The sequence below is a fragment of the Dendropsophus ebraccatus genome, chromosome 7 (assembly GCF_027789765.1).
Source record: "Dendropsophus ebraccatus isolate aDenEbr1 chromosome 7, aDenEbr1.pat, whole genome shotgun sequence".
Lineage (NCBI taxonomy): Eukaryota > Metazoa > Chordata > Amphibia > Anura > Hylidae > Dendropsophus > Dendropsophus ebraccatus.
In genome coordinates this window covers 25801833-25820552 of record NC_091460.1, presented here as the reverse complement: position 1 = coordinate 25820552, position 18720 = coordinate 25801833, and the positions used below count along the sequence as shown (strand labels likewise).

Below are 18720 nucleotides of genomic sequence, written 5' to 3'. Positions count from 1 at the left end.
AATATGTCTCTAAATCCAGGCAAGCGAAGGAGCCTCGTGAGCTCCTAGATCCCAGCCAGTGTCTACTTGGTCACAATTCTCTAGGTTGTTGAGTAAGTTTCGCAGCTGCTTCTTCCCCGATGGTGCCGCCTTCCTCCATCATTAAGGAATCCATGTCATATTCCATCCCTTACTGATCCAGGAAGAATTGCAAAAATATCTGGACTGGTGGGAGGTGGAAAGGGGGGAAAATGGGGGATCTGGTGGAGCAATGTGTTAGGCTGGGTTCACACTGCGACTTTGCAATCCCTTTTTTTTATATCCGTTTTATGCATGTATGGGCATTTGTCTTTCCAATATTAAAAAATTATAAAATGGATCAAAATACATCCTTTGTTTTTAGCGTACGCTAAAAAAAAAAAGATGCATTTTGAGTTGTTTTTTGGTCCCTTTATTTTTTATAATGGAAGTCAATAGAAAAAAAGGAATGCCCACAAATGCATAAAACGGATATAAAAAAAACGGATTGCACAATCGCAATGTGAACTCAGCCTTAGTGTTAAATCTGCATATACAATTGAGTGACTTTGCTATGCATATTGTGATATATCATGTCTTATAATCCTGTTGCATCTAGAGCTGCATTTAGAATTCTGCTAGCTTCCTTTTATATCTCATGATTGCCCTACTGGTAAAGTACAGTAATGGTTCCAAATTAGAACCACTATATTGAATGTGGGAAAGGTTTTCCTTAACTTTGCCGACTAGATGTATTCCTATTTCTGGCACAGAACTGAACAAGCAGGTCAGTATTCAGAATTGTGGCTGCAGCTTTGGATGTGAATAGAGTATAGGACTTTATCAATCTCTATCGGCACCAGTAAAGAGTTTTTTGTCGTTTTTCTGTGCTGTGTGTAGATTACCATGAGATCAGTCAGTAATTGATGACTTATTGATTGATGTGTATCATTTCTTAGTGACTACTTTACCAGCGGGTACACACTCCCCGGACGTGTCCCTTTACCAGGGGGCACATGACCCCCCCAGACGTGTCCCTTTACCAGCGGGCGCACCCCCCCCCCCCCCCCCCCCCCCCCCCCCCCCCAGACTTGTCCCTTTACCAGCGGACCCCCCCCCCCAGACGTGTCCCTTTACCAGCGGGCACCCCCCCCCCCCCCCCCCCCAGACTTGTCCCTTTACCAGCGGGCACCCCCCCCCCCCCAGACGTGTCCCTTTACCAGCGGGTACACACTCCGCCCTTACATTCATTGTGATGGCAGAGGTCAGGAGCAGCCATGTAGTATATAAATACATGCCGGTAGAAATAATCAGAGCCCCTAGTGGTGACAGAAGTCAGTAGCAGTCATCCGGGGTTCAATAAGTGCCCCTAGTGGTGAAGGAGGCCAACAGCAGTCATGTTCTGTTGTGTATGGATCAGGCTCCTAGTGTTGGTGGTGGCTGTAAGCTGCCATGACTTTTGTGTATGGAGCAGAGCCTGTAGTGGTGGAGTAGCAGTAGTGGTAAGTTGTTTCTCATCAGAGTAGGTCACCAAGACTACAAAACTGACCTAGCCTATACCACTAATCAGCTGATGGAAGGCATTGTGCCACAGCTCCATACAAACAGTAGTGGCTGTTCCTGGTACTGCAGCTCAGTCCTATTCATAATGCTTTTAATGGAACTGAGCTGTTTTTAGCTGCAGTACCAGGCAGGGACACTGCTACCAGTTTGGCGCTGTGCCCCATAGGTTTAGCACTTCCATCCATTGTAGTGATGAGACGCCAGCACTGCTGGTAGACACATTGGGGGCCACTCTTGCTCTTTCTTAGTCCATGGGTGGGTTCGATTTCATAATTCAATGTTTTTTTTCTTCCTTGCCTCTTAACGCTTCTTAAACTGACCTCACCCCCATCTCTGACTCTCGTTGCAGACGTGCAGAAGACAATTGTTGGTCAGTGCATTGGGGGGGTGATATACGCACTCTTCTCTGGGCAACCTCTAGTGGTTTTACTGACGACAGCACCCTTGGCCCTATATATCAATGGTAAGTATGGCGGATATAGTATCATAGGCTGCAGGGTTACTTACTATTATGGTTAGTGCCTATATGTCTATTATCTCTGTAACACTGCAATAGTCATAGACGCCATCCACCTGTGAGCAGGTATAACCCCCAGTCTCCTCTCCTGTATGATAGTCATAGACTCCATCCACCTGTGAGCAGGTATAACCCCCAGTCTCCTCTCCTGTATGATAGTCATAGACTCCATCCACCTGTGAGCAGTATAACCCCCAGTCTCCTCTCCTGTATGATAGTCATAGACTCCATCCACCTGTGAGCAGGTATAACCCCCAGTCTCCTCTCCTGTATGATAGTCATAGACTCCATCCACCTGTGAGCAGTATAACCCCCAGTCTCCTCTCCCGTGTAATAGTCATAGACTCCATCCACCTGTGAGCAGTATAACCCCCAGTCTCCTCTCCTGTGTTATAGTCATAGACTCCATCCACCTGTGACCAGGTATAACCCCCCATCTCCTCTCCTGTGTTATAGTCATAGACTCCATCCACCTGTGACCAGGTATAACCCCCAGTCTCCTCTCCTGTATGATAGTCATAGACTCCATCCACCTGTGAGCAGTATAACCCCCAGTCTCCTCTCCTGTATGATAGTCATAGACTCCATCCACCTGTGAGCTGTATAACCCCCAGTCTCCTCTCCTGTGTAATAGTCATAGACGCCATCCACCTGTGAGCAGTATAACCCCCAGTCTCCTCTCCTGTATGACAGTCATAGACTCAATCCACCTGTGAGCAGTATAACCCCCAGTCTCCTCTCCTGTATGACAGTCATAGACTCCATCCACCTGTGAGCAGTATAACCCCCAGCCTCCTCCTCTTTCCGCAGTTATCCGTGGAATCTGTGATGACTACCACCTGGACTTCAAAGCTTTTTACGCCTGGACGGGGCTGTGGAATAGCTGCTTCCTGGTCCTATATTCTCTGTTCAATTGTAGCCTGCTCATGAAGCTGTTTAAGAGGTGAGACCATTATGAACACTTTAAGGATTATTATTGGTGACCCAGTTATTGATGACCTCTTAAAGGGGTTTCCAGGACTTTAGCATTGATAGATCAAACCAGTATCTGATATGTGAGCTGCAGTACCACAGCCCTAGCCCTGCGTCTGATATACCATTAAAGGGGTCCTCCGGAGAAAACAAATCTTTGTCTAAGTGGCCTTGTGTGAAAGTTATACAGATTTGTAAATTACTTCTATTCAGAATTCTCAAGTCTTCCATTACTTATCAGCTGCTGTATGTCCTGCAGGGAAGTGGTGTATTATTTTCAGTCATACACAGTGCTCTCTGCTGCCACCTCTGTCCATGTCAAGGACTGTTCAGAGCAGCAGCAAATCCCCATAGAAAACATCTGCTCTGGACAGTTCCTGACCTGGACAGAGGCGGCAGCAGAGAGCACTGTGTCAGACTGCATAGAATACACCACTTCCTACTGGACATACAGCAGCTGATAAGTACTGGAAGACTGGAGATTTTTGAATAGAAGTGATTTAAAAAACTATATAACTTTCTGACACCAATTGACTTGAATTCTGAATTTTTCAGAGTACCCCTTTAAGGGAACATCTTGCTCTGCTTCTTTTCATTCATCTGATCATCTGTGATTAGATCCCTACTGATTGTAAGGATCGGCTATTAGTGTAAAAGTCCCCAAAAAACTGACTTTTGAGATACCATTTACAAGTTACGATTAGTTGGAGTGTCAGTATTGAGGTCTGCACTGATCTCTAGATATAGCTGAGAGAAGTGCTTGGCTGTGCTCTTCACTCCCTGGTCCATTGCATTGACCCTCTGCAACAGGTCAGATCAAGCAGTAAGCAGGGGACTGATGTGTCCTAGCACCAGGTTGTCATCACAGATAGAGCAGAACTCTCCTTTATCAGAGGATTTTTGTTGTTTTTTTTATCATTCCAAGCGGCGTCTCAGCAGGGGATCCATCCAGTCCCCGAGCGGCATCCAAGGAGATGAAAATAGCCAAGAACCTGAATCAGCAATGATGCAATCCAAACGTTTACTCCAGCATGGAGGAGACGCTTCTGCCATGAGAGGCCGTGCTGGGGCTGAGTCTTGGCTGTTTTCATCTCCTTACATCTGCCAAAACCTGCAGAACGGAGTATATCATATATCACAGTATTGGTGCATGAGCTGTGTGTTCTGTAGGTTTCCATACATCACCGATCAGATTATAGAACTCATTAGTGGATGTTCAAACCAGTGTGATGCTGGAGGATTTAAGCTGTGAAGGCAGCAGAATTGTGAATGCAGCTCTGGAGATATAAAATAATATAAGCAGGTTAAGTAATGTATGTACAGTGACTCCACCAGCAGCATAGTGATTGCAGCTCTGGAGTATAATGTGTTTTTCTTGTTCTCAGGTCGACAGAAGAAATCATAGCACTTTTTATCTCCATAACGTTTGTGCTGGACGCACTCAAAGGGATTATCAAAAGTAAGTCCTTTATCAGTGTGTACTCCTGGTGGTGGTTGTTGTACTATGTCAGGGCTGTCCACGTGTGGGAACAATCCGGTGACAGGCTGAGCTATTATAAGGCACCTGGGGATCATGGCTGTGTAAATGTCGGGGTAAATACCACTTGATCTCGGTATCATCTGTGACTTGGGTCCTAGGGAAATACCAGAGTGTTTTTCTGGCTTTTACGAGAGGCTGACAGCTTGTGGGGTCATATGTCCGGGGAGGGGGTTTACTCATTTCCATCCATTCCTTTTAACTACAAGCAGGCAGGTGTAGCAGTGAGGTTTTTATAGTAGAAGACTATATAGTCTTTTGTCACCTCCAAGTATCTATTAATAGGGTGGAGATGAAGACGGTAAGGTCCTGAGATGGAGGAGAGTGATATAAAGGACCTGTAAGATTGAAGCCACATTTTTGCTATGGTAGAGGGCACTCAGTGCACTAGTAGCAGTACCTCTCTGTGCGCCCCGTAGCCGTGCCTCTCTGTGCGCCCCGTAGCCGTGCCTCTCTGTGCGCCCCGTAGCCGTGCCTCTCTGTGCGCCCCGCAGCCGTGCCTCTCTGTGCGCCCCGCAGCCGTGCCTCTCTGGGCGCCCCGCAGCCGTGCCTCTCTGTGCGCCCCGCAGCCGTGCCTCTCTGTACGCCCCGTAGCCGTGCCTCTCTGTGCGCCCCGTAGCCGTGCCTCTCTGTGCGCCCCGTAGCCGTGCCCCTCTGAGCCCCCCGCAGCCGTGCCCCTCTGGGCGCCCCGCAGCCGTGCCCCTCTGGGCGCCCCGCAGCCGTGCCCCTCTGGGCGCCCCGCAGCCGTGCCCCTCTGGGCGCCCCGCAGCCGTGCCCCTCTGGGCGCCCCGCAGCCGTGCCCCTCTGGGCGCCCCGCAGCCGTGCCCCTCTGGGCGCCCCGCAGCCGTGCCCCTCTGGGCGCCCCGCAGCCGTGCCCCTCTGGGCGCCCCGCAGCCGTGCCCCTCTGGGCGCCACGCAGCCGTGCCCCTCTGGGCGCCACGCAGCCGTGCCCCTCTGGGCGCCACGCAGCCGTGCCCCTCTGGGGTCATAGGTTGCACATTACGTTATATGGTGGAAGCTTCAGAGAGGTTCTCCTGGAAAAACACAGCAGGTCAGATCTTTCCACATTAGTTAGCACATCTCACTGTGTCGCTTGTTGGTAAAAGGGGGGAGACAGCTGCAGGAAGCTGCAAACATCTGGATTCATCCCGCATCAAAGGTCAATTCACATAAAATCGACTTCTCTCCCATAACACCTGTTCTGCCCCTCTATCCAACGAGAGGAAAACACCTCGCTCTCGCCAGCCTCAGCTGAACACTATCTGCACTCAACACATAGAGGAAACAACACAAGGAAACATGCTGCTCCGAGCCCATTGTCTAATACAGATGTGGGCGACTGTAGACCCTCACATAGTCGTCCTATGTCATAGTCATCCTCTCCTTATACACCTCTGACCTACATGTGCCAAACCATCAGCGCATTTCACTCCTGGCTTCCAAAAGAGTTGTCGCCTCCGTCATCTCTTTTCCATCTTCTCTAACGCGGTCTTCATCAAATGTTATCATCACACTCATCATAATAAAGGAAAAAAAACCAAGGAAACCCCACGCTCCAAACCCATAGTCTGTTATACATGTGCACACGCGTAGATCCCTGAATCGTTTTCCTATGTCATAGCTGATCCTCATTTCACCCATCTCTCCTCTACCTAACAGACATCGAGTCAGTGCATATGATAAAATGATCATTAACTTGAGCTATATATCATCACGTTTCAGTTCACCTTCTCGTAGTGACCATCTGATATTATAAACACGCTTTAGTCCTTTTTTTTCTGGTAACGAATTTTGGAAATTCTGAACATACGGTAATCCTATCCCTCATGGTCTTCTAAATAGATCAACCTATTTCATTGCTTTATGGTAGTGGTCTTCTAAATATATTGTCACTAGAGATGAGCTAGTAGTGAAATATTAGAATTTTTGAATATCTAGTCGCGTTGACCCCAATACTCGACTATGGGAGAAAAATGCTCAACACTTTGAAATCAATATTCGACAACGTGGAGGTCACCAAGTCCACAATGACACCTGTGGAATGCAAACGGGACAGCAGGGAGAGCATGTCTAACACGCCAAAGTTGCAGCATTACGCCACTATCACAGCCTATAGCACTACGCACTCCAAACACAATATAACCTCTATGTAAAGTGGAAAAAATACATGGAAACCTTCTTTCCTTTACAGTAGTATGAAATATTTTTATGCACCCCTTTAAATCACGTCGACAACGTTGCCTATGACAACCGCTTTAGCCCTAACAATGGCTAATGGCTAATATGACCGTCCTTGCTACACACTGTCTCTCTGTCTAATACCTGACTGTCCCTGCTACACACTGTCTCTCTCTTATACATTACTGTCCCTGCTACACACTGTCTCCCTTTGTAGCTCTAAGTCTTATCTAAAAAGGAATCTCAAATCCACTATTCGATTACTGTAAAGGTCACATGGTTTAGCCAGCCAATGAATGTAGGTAATTTTTTTTTCACTACCTGTGTGCTCCTAGTGCCTGACCCACCCCCCTGCATAGTTATTGATTTAAAAAAAAAAAAAAAACCACCAGGGAAGTGGCAGGGGAATCAAATTTTCCTGTTTTTTTTATTGAATACTCGATCGAAATCAGGTCTTTCGAATAGTGTACTATTTGATGGAGTAGTACTCGCTATCTCGAATTGTCACATTTCGGTCTCTTCTTCCAATAGTAATCATCTTAGTATACTGCCGCATTTCATGGGTCATCAGAAATTTTTTGACTCCTCTCCGCACACTTCCCAGAAGTTGTCCTTTACAGTCCTTCCATTAGTATTCATCTTCATGTACAAGAGCATTTTAGTCCCTCCTTGTAGCAATTATCTTAGGTCTCAGGACCTCTTTCCGGTAGTAGTAATCTTACCTACAATAAAACACATTTTAGTTCTTTTAGTCATAGGCATCATAATAGATCCACGCATTTCAGTCCCTCCTCCTTGTATTGTAGTGTAGAATTTTTTTTTAGCATATTTAGGGCCCTCTTTCCAGTAGTGGTTCTAATAGTGGTCACCTAAATATGTCAACGCATTTCAGCCCTTCTGCTCATCTCAGTTTCTCATTTTCGCCTCTATGCCATTAGGAAATGAGTTGACATCTGTGTATACAGACATACTATATGGGGGGTGGCATGGTAGAGTTCACCATGTTCCCAGGAGGTTCCTCCCTATTCTGCACTCATGGCTGACCATGCTTTTGTATCTGGGTATTCTGATCTCTGTCATCTATGGGAGCCTAGGAGGAACTTCACGGTCCTTATATATTTTTTTTTTGTCTTGCAGTTTTTAAGAAGTATTACCTGGAAGCCCCTGACTCCCATTATCGTAAGGAGTCTTTTGACACCTTTCCCAATGTTACCTTGTCACCTGACACCTTATTCAACTCCACCCTGAACATCTCCATCCTGCACAGTCACGGCGCCGATCACGAGGATTTACAGCACGGGAAGGAGTCGGCTGTCCTCAGCCTCATGCTCATGTTTGGGACCTTGTGGCTCGGTCACACGTTGTACCAGTTCAAGAAGAGGTAAAGGGTTCATTTCCATGTTACAGATCATCCTTTACGGCCATGTTCCCAAACCTGTGGATGTCTAGCCTGTGCAAAACTACAACTCCCATCATGCCATGATGGTGATCGTATCTTCCTTTACATTTTAGCCCCTACCTGCACTCAAGAGTCCGAGAAATGCTGTCCGATTGTGCGCTGCCCATATCCGTCCTGACCTTCTCTGTGGTGGGGTCGTATTTCTTCCAGGATATAAGCAGTAAGTTGGCCGTTCACTCCTCTCCCTTATGTTGACATAACAGTAGCTGGCCCTTGGGTCGGCGGCTGAGCTCTGATCACATGGAGACAGCGGATTAAGGTTCTAATTAAAGGGGATTAATATTGCTTTATGTCAGTCCTCATCTTCTTGTAACCCGGACCCCTGTGGCCGAATGTGCCCAGAGCTATGAACGGGGACGATCAGTGCATCCCTGGAAAAGAGTCGCCTCCAAATGTCACCATCATTGTAGTAGTCATATTGTATATAGGAACAGTATTTATAGTAATATTCTTGTATATAGGGAGCAGTATTATAGTAGTTATATGCTTGTATATAGGAGCAGTATTATAGTAGTTATATTCCTGTATATAGGAGCAGTATTATAGTAGTTATATTCTTGTATATAGGAGGCAGTATTATAGTAGTTATATTCTTGTATATAGGAGCAGTATTACAGTAGTTATATTCCTGTATATAGGAGCAGTATTATAGTAGTTATATTCTTGTATATATGAGCAGTATTATAGTAGTTATATTCCTGTATATAGGAGCAGTATTATAGTAGTTATATTCTTGTATATAAGAGCAGTATTATAGTAGTTATATTCTTGTATATAGGAGCAGTATTATAGTAGTTATATTTGTGTATATAGGGAGCAGTATTATAGTAGTTATATTCTTGTATATAGGAGGAGTATTATAGTAGTTATATTCCTGTATATAGGAGCAGTGTTATAGTAGTTATATTCTTGTATATAGGAGCAGTATTATAGTTGTTATGTGCTTGTATATAGGAGCAGTATTATAGTAGTTATAATCTTGTATATAGGGAGCTGTATTATAGTAGTTATATTCTTGTATATATGAGCAGTATTATAGTAGTTATATTCCTGTATATAGGGGGCAGTATTATAGTAGTTATATTCTTGTATATAGGAGCAGTATTATAGTAGTTATATTCCTGTATATAGGAGCAGTATTATAGTAGTTATATTCTTGTGTATAGGAGCAGTATTATAGTAGTTATATTCTTGTATACAGGAACAGTATTATAGTAGTTATAGTCTTGTATATAGGAACAGTATTATAGTAGTTATAGTCTTGTATATAGGGGGCAGCATTATAGTAGTTATATTCATGTATATAGGAGCAGTATTATAGTAGTTATATTCTTTTTCTTCCCTGAACCGTATTATAGTAGTTATATTCTTGTATATAGGAGGCTGCATTATAGTACCGTATTTTTCGGACTATAAGGCGCACCTTCAATTTTAGCCTGCTTAGCCATCTAGGTTCATATATAAGGCGCACTGCATTATAGTGTATAAGTTTGAACGAACGAAAAACAAAAGTCACCTGCTGATCACAGTACTTACTGAGGCTCCTTACTATGTCACCTGCTGATCACAGTACTGTATTTACTGAAGCTCCTTACTATGTCACAGTACTGAGGCTCCTAACTATGGTGGCCGTAATGCACCATGCAGGATAGGCAGAATTCTGCCAGCGAGTCCCGTTGGCAGAATTCTGCATGGAGCATTGTGGCCACCATAGTTAGGAGCCTCAGTACAGTACAGTGTTGCTCCATAACCTCCAGCCACTAGGTGGCACTATTGAATGAAAGTCTATGCCTGAAGCCTATGCCTGAGCCTGTATCCAGGCTGCGGAGAGCAGGGAGAGCGGTACAGCGCTACAATGGGAGAGCGGGACAGGCCTGCGGAGCCATGGGCCGGTAGTCCAGGTGAGGGAGCGCTGTGCTGTGCTGTGTGGCGGGGAGATTTGAGCTCAGCAGCCTATCTGCACCATGGAGGCCGGAGCTGTCCCGGTCCATATATAAGGCGCACTGGACTATAAGGCGCACTTACAATTTCTTAGAAAATCATAGTATTTTAAGTGTGCCTTATAGTCCGAAAAATACGGTAGTTATATTCTTGTATATAGGGGGTTGTATTATAGTAGTTATATTCATGTACCCACTGTAGAACTGGTATTTCAGTAGCTTTTTCTACCATATACTTGCTAGGTATACTAGTATTGTATTGTGTGATAAATAATTCCTTGCCATGATTTTCTTGGTCGCGGGCCGCAGTGAATTCTTATCACTCGTCACCTGTAGTCGCACATCCGTAAATTCATGAGCGTCCACCTTTATTTTGTACAGTTCTGTGAGAAACCTCCTAGCGAAAACGATTTCTCATAATCGTCCCCTGAATCTTTTTAATTGTTCTCCCCCAATAACAGGAAGGGGACTCAATCTCTCCATCTCCAGATGTTCGCAGCGCGTGTTGCGGCCCTCCACTTTCCACATTCGGCCCCGTCTGGCCACCTCTACACACAATGGGGGTGATAGGAACTGATTCAGATCAGTTTGGCAAAAAGGTAGAGACCTTTCCACCCCAGGAAGAGACCCAGGTAGAGGAGCCAAGAATCCTCCCTGTCCTCTAGTGACGTTAGCAATGGAAATGAATAGATCATCGCCGCTGTTATTCACCGCTCGTCAATCTCACACTTGGGTGTTAAATTTTTTTCTTTTCCCCCAAACCTTTTAACATTTCAGTACAGCCAGGACAAAGATGAGGACATTTTGTGATATGTGTCTTATTTCTGCTCTTTAAATGTTACCAGTGTATAGCATGGAGGTTTTTATTCCAATGTAACCAAGGTCCTCCGAACCCTGCTTAATAAACATATAAGGACCAGGGATCTTCACTTTACTGACTTGTCTTTTTTTTTTTTTTTTGTTCCTCAGTCGCAAAGTTTAACTATATAGAAACAGAGAGCCTGTTCGTGCTGGCGCCTATCGGGTCACTCTCCATGGGATCTATCACCAGTGCCATGGGCCTAGGGTTCCTCCTGTCCATGTTGTTCTTCATAGAACAGAACATTGTGGCGTCCCTTACCAATGCACCTGAGAACAGGTAAGTCTCCGCTTGGAATCCAAAATGCATCTCTTAGACCTGCACATTATATGGCTCACTCCACGTCCGGCCTCATAGACTTGCATTGAGTCCGTCCAGGTCATGTGACATAGAGCCAGGAGAGATTGCGCCATGTGGTTGCACCTTCCACCGTTTTCCTTATGATTGGGTTCTAACCACTGGGACTCCCACCAATCATCTTGTGTTGGATATACCCCTTTATATTGTTCTGCTCACTTCTCTTGTTCTTTGTACAGAGAGGTCTTAAGAGTACAGACAGTTCTCTATAGTCTCTGGTGAGGATCTGACAATATAGAGCATTGGTCATTTTGTCGCTTTTCTCTTCAGGCTGGTGAAAGGGACGGCGTATCACTGGGATCTCCTCCTCGTGGCTCTTATTAACACCGGATTGTCCGTATTCGGGATGCCCTGGATCCACGCAGCCTTCCCTCACTCGCCGATGCACGTCCGAGCGCTGGCCAATGTGGAAGAGAGAGTGGAGCATGGGCATATCTATGAGACGTAAGTGTCCGCAGAGTCTTTTCTGTTCCTTTTTTAGGATTTATAGTGAAATTATCTACCAAAGCAAGAAAAGTCCGGACATGCAGACCCCACTTTATTATGGCAAAGACTCGTGTTGGTTTCAAGTACATCAGTGTGTTCGGCACACAATCCTGCTCTTACATAACATTTTGTAAGCTATTGTGTCTGGGCTTGGTGGCCCTTTAAAAGAACATATCTGACTATCCTCTTATATAAGATCAGCACTGGGGGCATCTGTGTGTACACAACGCGATAATCAAGCGCACTTGGCCGATTCTCGGACATTACAGACGATAATCACGTTGTGTAATAAAAGACAACGATCAGCCGACATGCACATATACCGTGACGCTTTGAGATGGGAATACCTCTATCATTACACCTGAAACCAGTGCAGATATAGTATAGTAATGTTTCTCAGAGCTCAGGATTGGCTTTTTTATGATATGTATTTTCCAGCCTTCCACCTGTCATCAGACCTGACATATTTGTCCCCATATAATTCCCAGGATTGTAAGTGTGAAGGAGACGCGTCTGACATCGCTGGTGGCGAACATACTGGTTGGCCTCTCCCTCTTCCTTCTGCCTCTTCCACTTCAGTGGATCCCGAAACCTGTCCTGTACGGCCTTTTCCTGTACATCGCCCTGACCTCCATAGACGGCAGCCAGCTCTTTGAGCGGGTGGCTTTGCTGTTGAAAGAGCAGGTAGGTGAATAGCGGAGCCGGGGGAGGGTGCGCAGGATGTGCCGCAGGTATACAGCCACTTGGCGCTTCCCCAGGAAATGGACTTATTGTGTGTATCAGTGACCCGGAGCAAACATCAAAGACTCCATTGTGTTTTACTAAGGTCCCTGCAAACGGCTCAATCTATATCACAGCATCGCATCTTCCTGTCTGGGTTATAGGATCAGACCTTGTCCTAAACAACTGATACGGAGCCAAAAAACACCACGGACAATGTGTGGGGATGGGAATGTGCCATACGTCATGTCACAGATATGTACAGAGGACAGCATACAGGGAAGACAGTAATAGTCATATAGGTATTAGTATGGATAGAAGAGTATAGTTACATAGACAGCAATCAATATAGAGAGAGTATAATCGCATGTATCAGTATGTATATTAGAGTATAGTTACATATACAGAAATCAGTATAGATAGTCACATGTATCAGTATGGAGCATAGAGTATAGTTACATATACAGAAATCAGTATAGATATACTCAAAGCCCTGTCAGAGCTCTATCACTGCGCTGTATCTAACTATAGGGGTTCCTTAGGAGCCCTTACATTTAGATGCATAAACGCAGCACCTGGCCCGGGTGGGATGATGTTGGCACTTGTTCGCCTGTCCCTCATAGTGTCCTGGCCATTAACTCTTTTTGTGCTGTATCGTGTGGGACAGCACTGCACTAGCCTTCAGAGGTTATCCGTGCAGGAGCCGATAAGGTTAAAAACCAGAACCCAGGACAGTTGTGCCTTTTCGTGTCCTGCACTGATAACCACTGTTCTGAGGCTAGTTGCGGGACCCCGATGGTGCACGGGTCGGAGGTTTGTCAGTGAGGTAGAAATGTCCTTTGTTCTGGTCTTTTACCCTTGCAGTACTGCAGCATGTATGTGACTGAGAGCTTAATTATTGTGTTACTTACATGCTGCAGCACACTGAGGGTTATATAGCAGCCACAGTCTTATCGGCTCCTGTTCTGAAGACAGTCGCACACTTTTTTTCTTTTTTTTTTTTTAAGATGATGCAACTTGCGATTTTTGCTAAAAAAATTAAGGTATGGTCATATATAAAGCAATCACTATAGAAGCATGGTTATAGTCACATATATGTGTATCCGAAAAGAGGTGATAAAGCAATGCAGTGCCATTCAAAGACTTGAGCCAAATGGAAACGGACATTGTATGGAGCGGCACGACGCATGCTCATCTTTCAGTGACAGTGAGGAGGATTCTGGGCCCTTTATTAGTCATCTTTGGACCGTTAATGGTCCAACACTTAATTGAAAAATGTTGACAAAATATCTCTGTCTGGATTATATGTTGGATTATTGTATTCTATGACATGAAGCCTGATAAGCTTTGATCTTATCCTATTGGCTGGAAACTTACACAGAGAAGACAGTCCATGTAGGTGTGCAGCACTGTAGTGTATGGGTATACTATACCTGTAGGGTTCTATACTATGTTCCTTCTACAGTATTGTCTTAATGTATGTCCTGTTTTCTGTCCTCCAGACCGCGTACCCCCCCACCCATTACATCAGAAGGGTCCCCCAGAGGAAGATTCACTACTTCACCGGCCTCCAGGTCCTGCAGCTTGTTATTCTGTGTGGCTTCGGCATGTCGCCTCTGCCGTACATGAAGATGATCTTTCCTCTGATTATGATAGGAATGATCCCCATCAGGTAAGGCCAGCTTACACTCTACAGGAGAAAGTTCCCTGCCCATAAGAGTTTACACTCTACATGAGATAGGTCCCTGCCCATAAGAGCTTACACTCTACAGAAGAGAGGTTCCAGCCCATAAGAGCTTACACTCCACAGGAGAGAGGGCCCTGTCCATAGGAGCTTACACTCTACAGGAGAGAGGACCCTGCCCATAAGAGCTTACACTCTACAGGAGAGAGGACCCTGCCCATAAGAGCTTACACTCTACAGGAGAGAGGACCCTGCCCATAAGAGCTTACACTCTACAGGAGAGAGGGCCCTGTCCATAGGAGCTTACACTCTACAGGAGAGAGGACCCAGCTCATAAGAGCTTACACTTTACCAGATAGAGGGCCCTGCCTATAAGAGCTTACACTCTACCGGATAGAGGACACTGCCCATAAGAAACCACCTTCCACGCAATGACCAATAGCCGATCAATGTGCTGTAACATTGGGCAGCTATTGAACATCCCCGCAACATGTTCTCACCTCCTTCTTTATCATCCGAGACAGCCAGCAGGAGGAAGTGCAGTAGGGGAGAAAAGAACAGGTATGACCTTTTCTTTTCTCCATATTGCTCCTTTCAAGGGGTTGTCCAGGGAGCAGAAGATGGCTAAAGCCCTTTAGAAATGTGGGTGGGGGCAAAGTTGTGATAATTGCGTACAATTGTAGCTTTGTCCTCACTGGATGATCGGGTCTTAGCCCCAGCCCTCTCCATCTTGGAAGACTTATTTCCAAGTCTTGGAATCTCAGGAATCGAGCGTTGAGGAGCTGAAGGCTTTAGCTGTTTTTTGCTCCATGGACAACCCCTTTAAGTTTTCCAAATCCAAACCTATATCTGCTCCTGACCACCAGGTTTCTCCATGCTCTTATACATCTATTATATACAGCATTACATCTTGTTTCTCTTCCATAGGTACAACCTACTACCCAAGATTATCGAATCCAAATACCTGGACGCAATGGACGCTGAACATTAGAAAGAACCTCAAAAAATCGGGGAAATGTGTTAATAACGACGGAGGAATTGTAGGGTTTAATATTTTTTCACGGGAAGGGTTTGGCTTTAAATTTCATTGTTGCAACTTTTTGGATTTGTACAATGACGACTGACCAAAGTGGAATCGGGTGGGCTCTGAGCTCGACGCCAGTAACTGGAATACCCCAAAGATTGCTCCTCTGTGGTCGAGCCCTACTCGTCTCTCACCACTGGACCCGGCCTCTGCTTGGTGTTTGATAGTTCTTGGGGGGTTTTGTAAGCATCCTATGTATCCAACAAACCAAAAGTGTATTTTTGATGACCTTTCCTGGATTTACAGCAAGGAGCCGGTCAAAATCTATACAAATAAATATTTTTCTCCTGCAATACTTTTTAGAGAGAATTTTTGTCTCCGCATGGGCGGACTGGGGACACGATTCCGGGAAGGCGAGGTCTGTAGTACCTCCTCCTTATTATTATTATTATTATTATTTTTTTTTTATTCAGGCTGAGAAATAAAGGACTTTCTATCTATCGTGTCACTGCACACGGCAATGGCGATGTCTACAGATTAACCAAAAGTGTTTGTTGGTTTATTTTTTTTCAGTTTTTCTCCTTTTGTAGCAATCTCTAGACCCGCCCCTAGAATGTAAGCTAATTTTTACCTGTTTGGGACTTTTTCTTTTTTTTAACATGTAGTTGAAGTAAAGACGTATATGAGCTGTCAAATTTGCACAACAGCGACCTGGCGTTATGCACAAATTCACTCAGATACCAGCACTTTTTTTTCTTCATTTTTTTTGTGTATTATAAGAGTGTGCCTGCGTGTCCATGTACATCTCGACAAACCTCCATGCATACGTGCTCCACAGTGCATTGACATGCATGTTTTTTGTATAATGTTTATACATCACTAGTGGAAGGTGTCAGACTAGTTTTCTTTTTTTTTTTTTTTTTTTTTTTTTTTTTTTTAATACGACCTCCTTCTGGAAGTCCCGATAGCGTCTCGATAGTGACGGCGAGCGCACACTCTCTTCAGTGTAGAGTTTAAGCTCAACAAACGTGGCCGACCGCACTGTGCTAACCAATGACTGTATTATGTTGCACTTTCCTACAAGAACAAGCTTGGCCGGCTGTGTGTACCGTCTGGATCACCGCCTCCTTCGAGAACATCCTTTTTTTTTAACTGAAAACAAAAAGTTGCTTAAGTGTCTCCTCTTCCATCCTGAAGAATAAGTGTGGTATCGCAACGACTGGTGGATCCTGGGATCACTAACAGATGGTTGTTCTGTTTTGAATGTAGAGGTCTATGACCCCACCCGGACCATGCCATCTCACCAAAGATTTGTCGACACTGTTACACTGATGTTTTGTCCGCTTGGATGCTGAACATAGTTATTTCCTGCAAAATGCAGGGTCAATATTGCCTTTCGCAACCCCTACTCCCCTATAACAGAATCTAACAGTGGTCCTACCCATCCAACGGGCCGGGCCTCTCGAGGTCTCCAGATTCTGGTGTATCTGATGTGAATTTTGCATGATGGCTTCGATGTATGGCTGACGTTCAAATCGGGTTACGTTTTACCAGAGATGATTATTTTGTAAATACGTATATGTTGGTTTAAGGTCTATACGACAACTAGACTAATACTCTTTATGATGATGGCATTTTGTTCTGTTACTCAGTTTGCCGTGATATTTCTTTTGAATTTATAGCTTTTTTTTTTTTTTTTTTTTTTTTCTTGCATTGTATGAAAACCTGGTTACTTAAAGGGGTACTCCGGATGGGAGGCCTTTTTTCACTGTGGCTGGGGAGGAGGGTGGGGGAAAGCCATGACATCCACTTATCTCCCCAGTTCCAGTGCTGGGGCCTGCATTAAGCTGCTCCGGCTCCCCGGCCGATTCCTGATCTGAGACTGGGCTTGAGACCCTGCTACAGCCGCTGAATGGCTGAGTGGACTTAAAACGTTACGTCTCAATCACAGTCTCAGACCAGGAAGTGCCCGGGGACCAGAAAACTGGAGTGTAACATTTAGTTCATCCACCCCTCTCCCTGGCCATAGTGAAAAAAGGGGAAGTCCCATGAAATGTAAAAAAACACTGGAAGGCTTGGGGGGTGCTAAAACATAATAAAAAAATATAAACTTTCTGTGCCTTTGTAGCGTTGCTCTCCAGTCTCTTTAATTTTTGCCTCAGATTCGGATAAGTCACGTACCAGTCTCGGGCAGCCTCAACGCCCTGCTTATGGATTGCCCGTTCAGTGGCTGCATGGGTGTCCTGCCCCAGTCACTTTGTCTGATCGGGCAGTCCATCAACCGGATATGTGATGATGCTGGAGCTACTGGGGGCAGTTGGATTGGAGATATTGGCTAGGCAGAACAATGGGGGTGGGGCACAGGGATGGGTAAGTATACTTTATTATGTTCCCGCACCCCCCTGCCTTCCAAAGAGTTTTATATTTTGTGAGACTTCTCCTTTAAGACAACAATTCATGTTTTTGGGCGATGAAACAATCCTTTCCCTCTGATGTTGAGCATGCTGCGGTTTATATGGATACTAAGTATCACGAGAAGCACTTGACTGCACAGAATCTGGTGGAGTAAACTCAAAAACAACATCTTTTAAAGGGACGTCATTGATCTATGTAGAAGTTGGCTTTCATAGACCTGGATCTTGACCACACTGTCCATATTTTTTTATGTTTGTAGTTTTGGCATCTGTCCTGACCTCCGATGAGTTCATCTGTACCTGTGTTGTCCCTTATTTTACAACACCATATTATATGATGGAGACTGTTTCTTTGCCCTTCGCCCTTTAGAGCTGTGCAAGTCATTATCAGTAGAGTGCATGCTCGATTTCAGATGGGGACCTATACATATATATAAATATATATATATATATATATACTATGTAAGTGCTGCTTTAAGTCTACCGTTTGCTATGAGCGGGTCAATTTTGTAAATATTTGAGATGTCTGGAATCAAAGAGAACAGAGCACCGAAGAAAAATTCTATTAATAAACAATGGTTTGAACAAGAGCCACGTAGTCTGGATTTATTTCATTTTAAGCCCATTGTAAATCTGTTAACGGCTTTGAAAGTCCATTTGCTTTCATGTAAATGTGATGTTGAAAGGAAGACCACAAGGAGAACCCAGAATCCAGTTCAGATCTAGCTTAACCCTTGGCCCTCGTCTTCCCATGATGCCAGTAGTACACTCACAGGTTCTTTCTTTCTCAGCGAGCACTGAACAGATTGCACTGTGCTGGGCCGATGACTTACAAAGTATAGTACTAGACTGCATGTGGAGGAGAAGGGGTTACTGATGTACTGGGTTTGCATTGTGCCATGTGGACAAAAGAGAATGAACAGGATAGCTGTTGAGTTCGAGAGCTCTGTAAAGAAACAGTACATGGGAGGGTAAGTCACATGGCATCACCTGTCTCCTTGTCTGCCGTTCAG

The 18720-nt window shown here is 44.9% G+C and overlaps 1 protein-coding gene across 4 annotated transcripts in view; it reads left to right on the top strand.

Moving 5' to 3' along the window:
• The window catches only part of SLC4A11 (solute carrier family 4 member 11), a 123140-nt gene extending 104849 nt beyond the window's left edge, over window positions 1–18291 (top strand). For all 4 annotated transcript variants that reach the window (XM_069977178.1, XM_069977176.1, XM_069977177.1 and 1 more), the window contains exons 11-20: window positions 1910–2023; window positions 2888–3020; window positions 4435–4508; window positions 7902–8145; window positions 8277–8383; window positions 11133–11301; window positions 11650–11823; window positions 12354–12549; window positions 14088–14257; window positions 15197–18291. In XM_069977178.1, the coding sequence (XP_069833279.1) occupies window positions 1910–2023; window positions 2888–3020; window positions 4435–4508; window positions 7902–8145; window positions 8277–8383; window positions 11133–11301; window positions 11650–11823; window positions 12354–12549; window positions 14088–14257; window positions 15197–15260 (1445 nt within the window). In that variant the 3' untranslated portion in view covers window positions 15261–18291. The remainder of the gene's footprint in view (window positions 1–1909; window positions 2024–2887; window positions 3021–4434; window positions 4509–7901; window positions 8146–8276; window positions 8384–11132; window positions 11302–11649; window positions 11824–12353; window positions 12550–14087; window positions 14258–15196) is intronic.
• The last annotated feature ends 429 nt before the right edge of the window (window positions 18292–18720 follow it).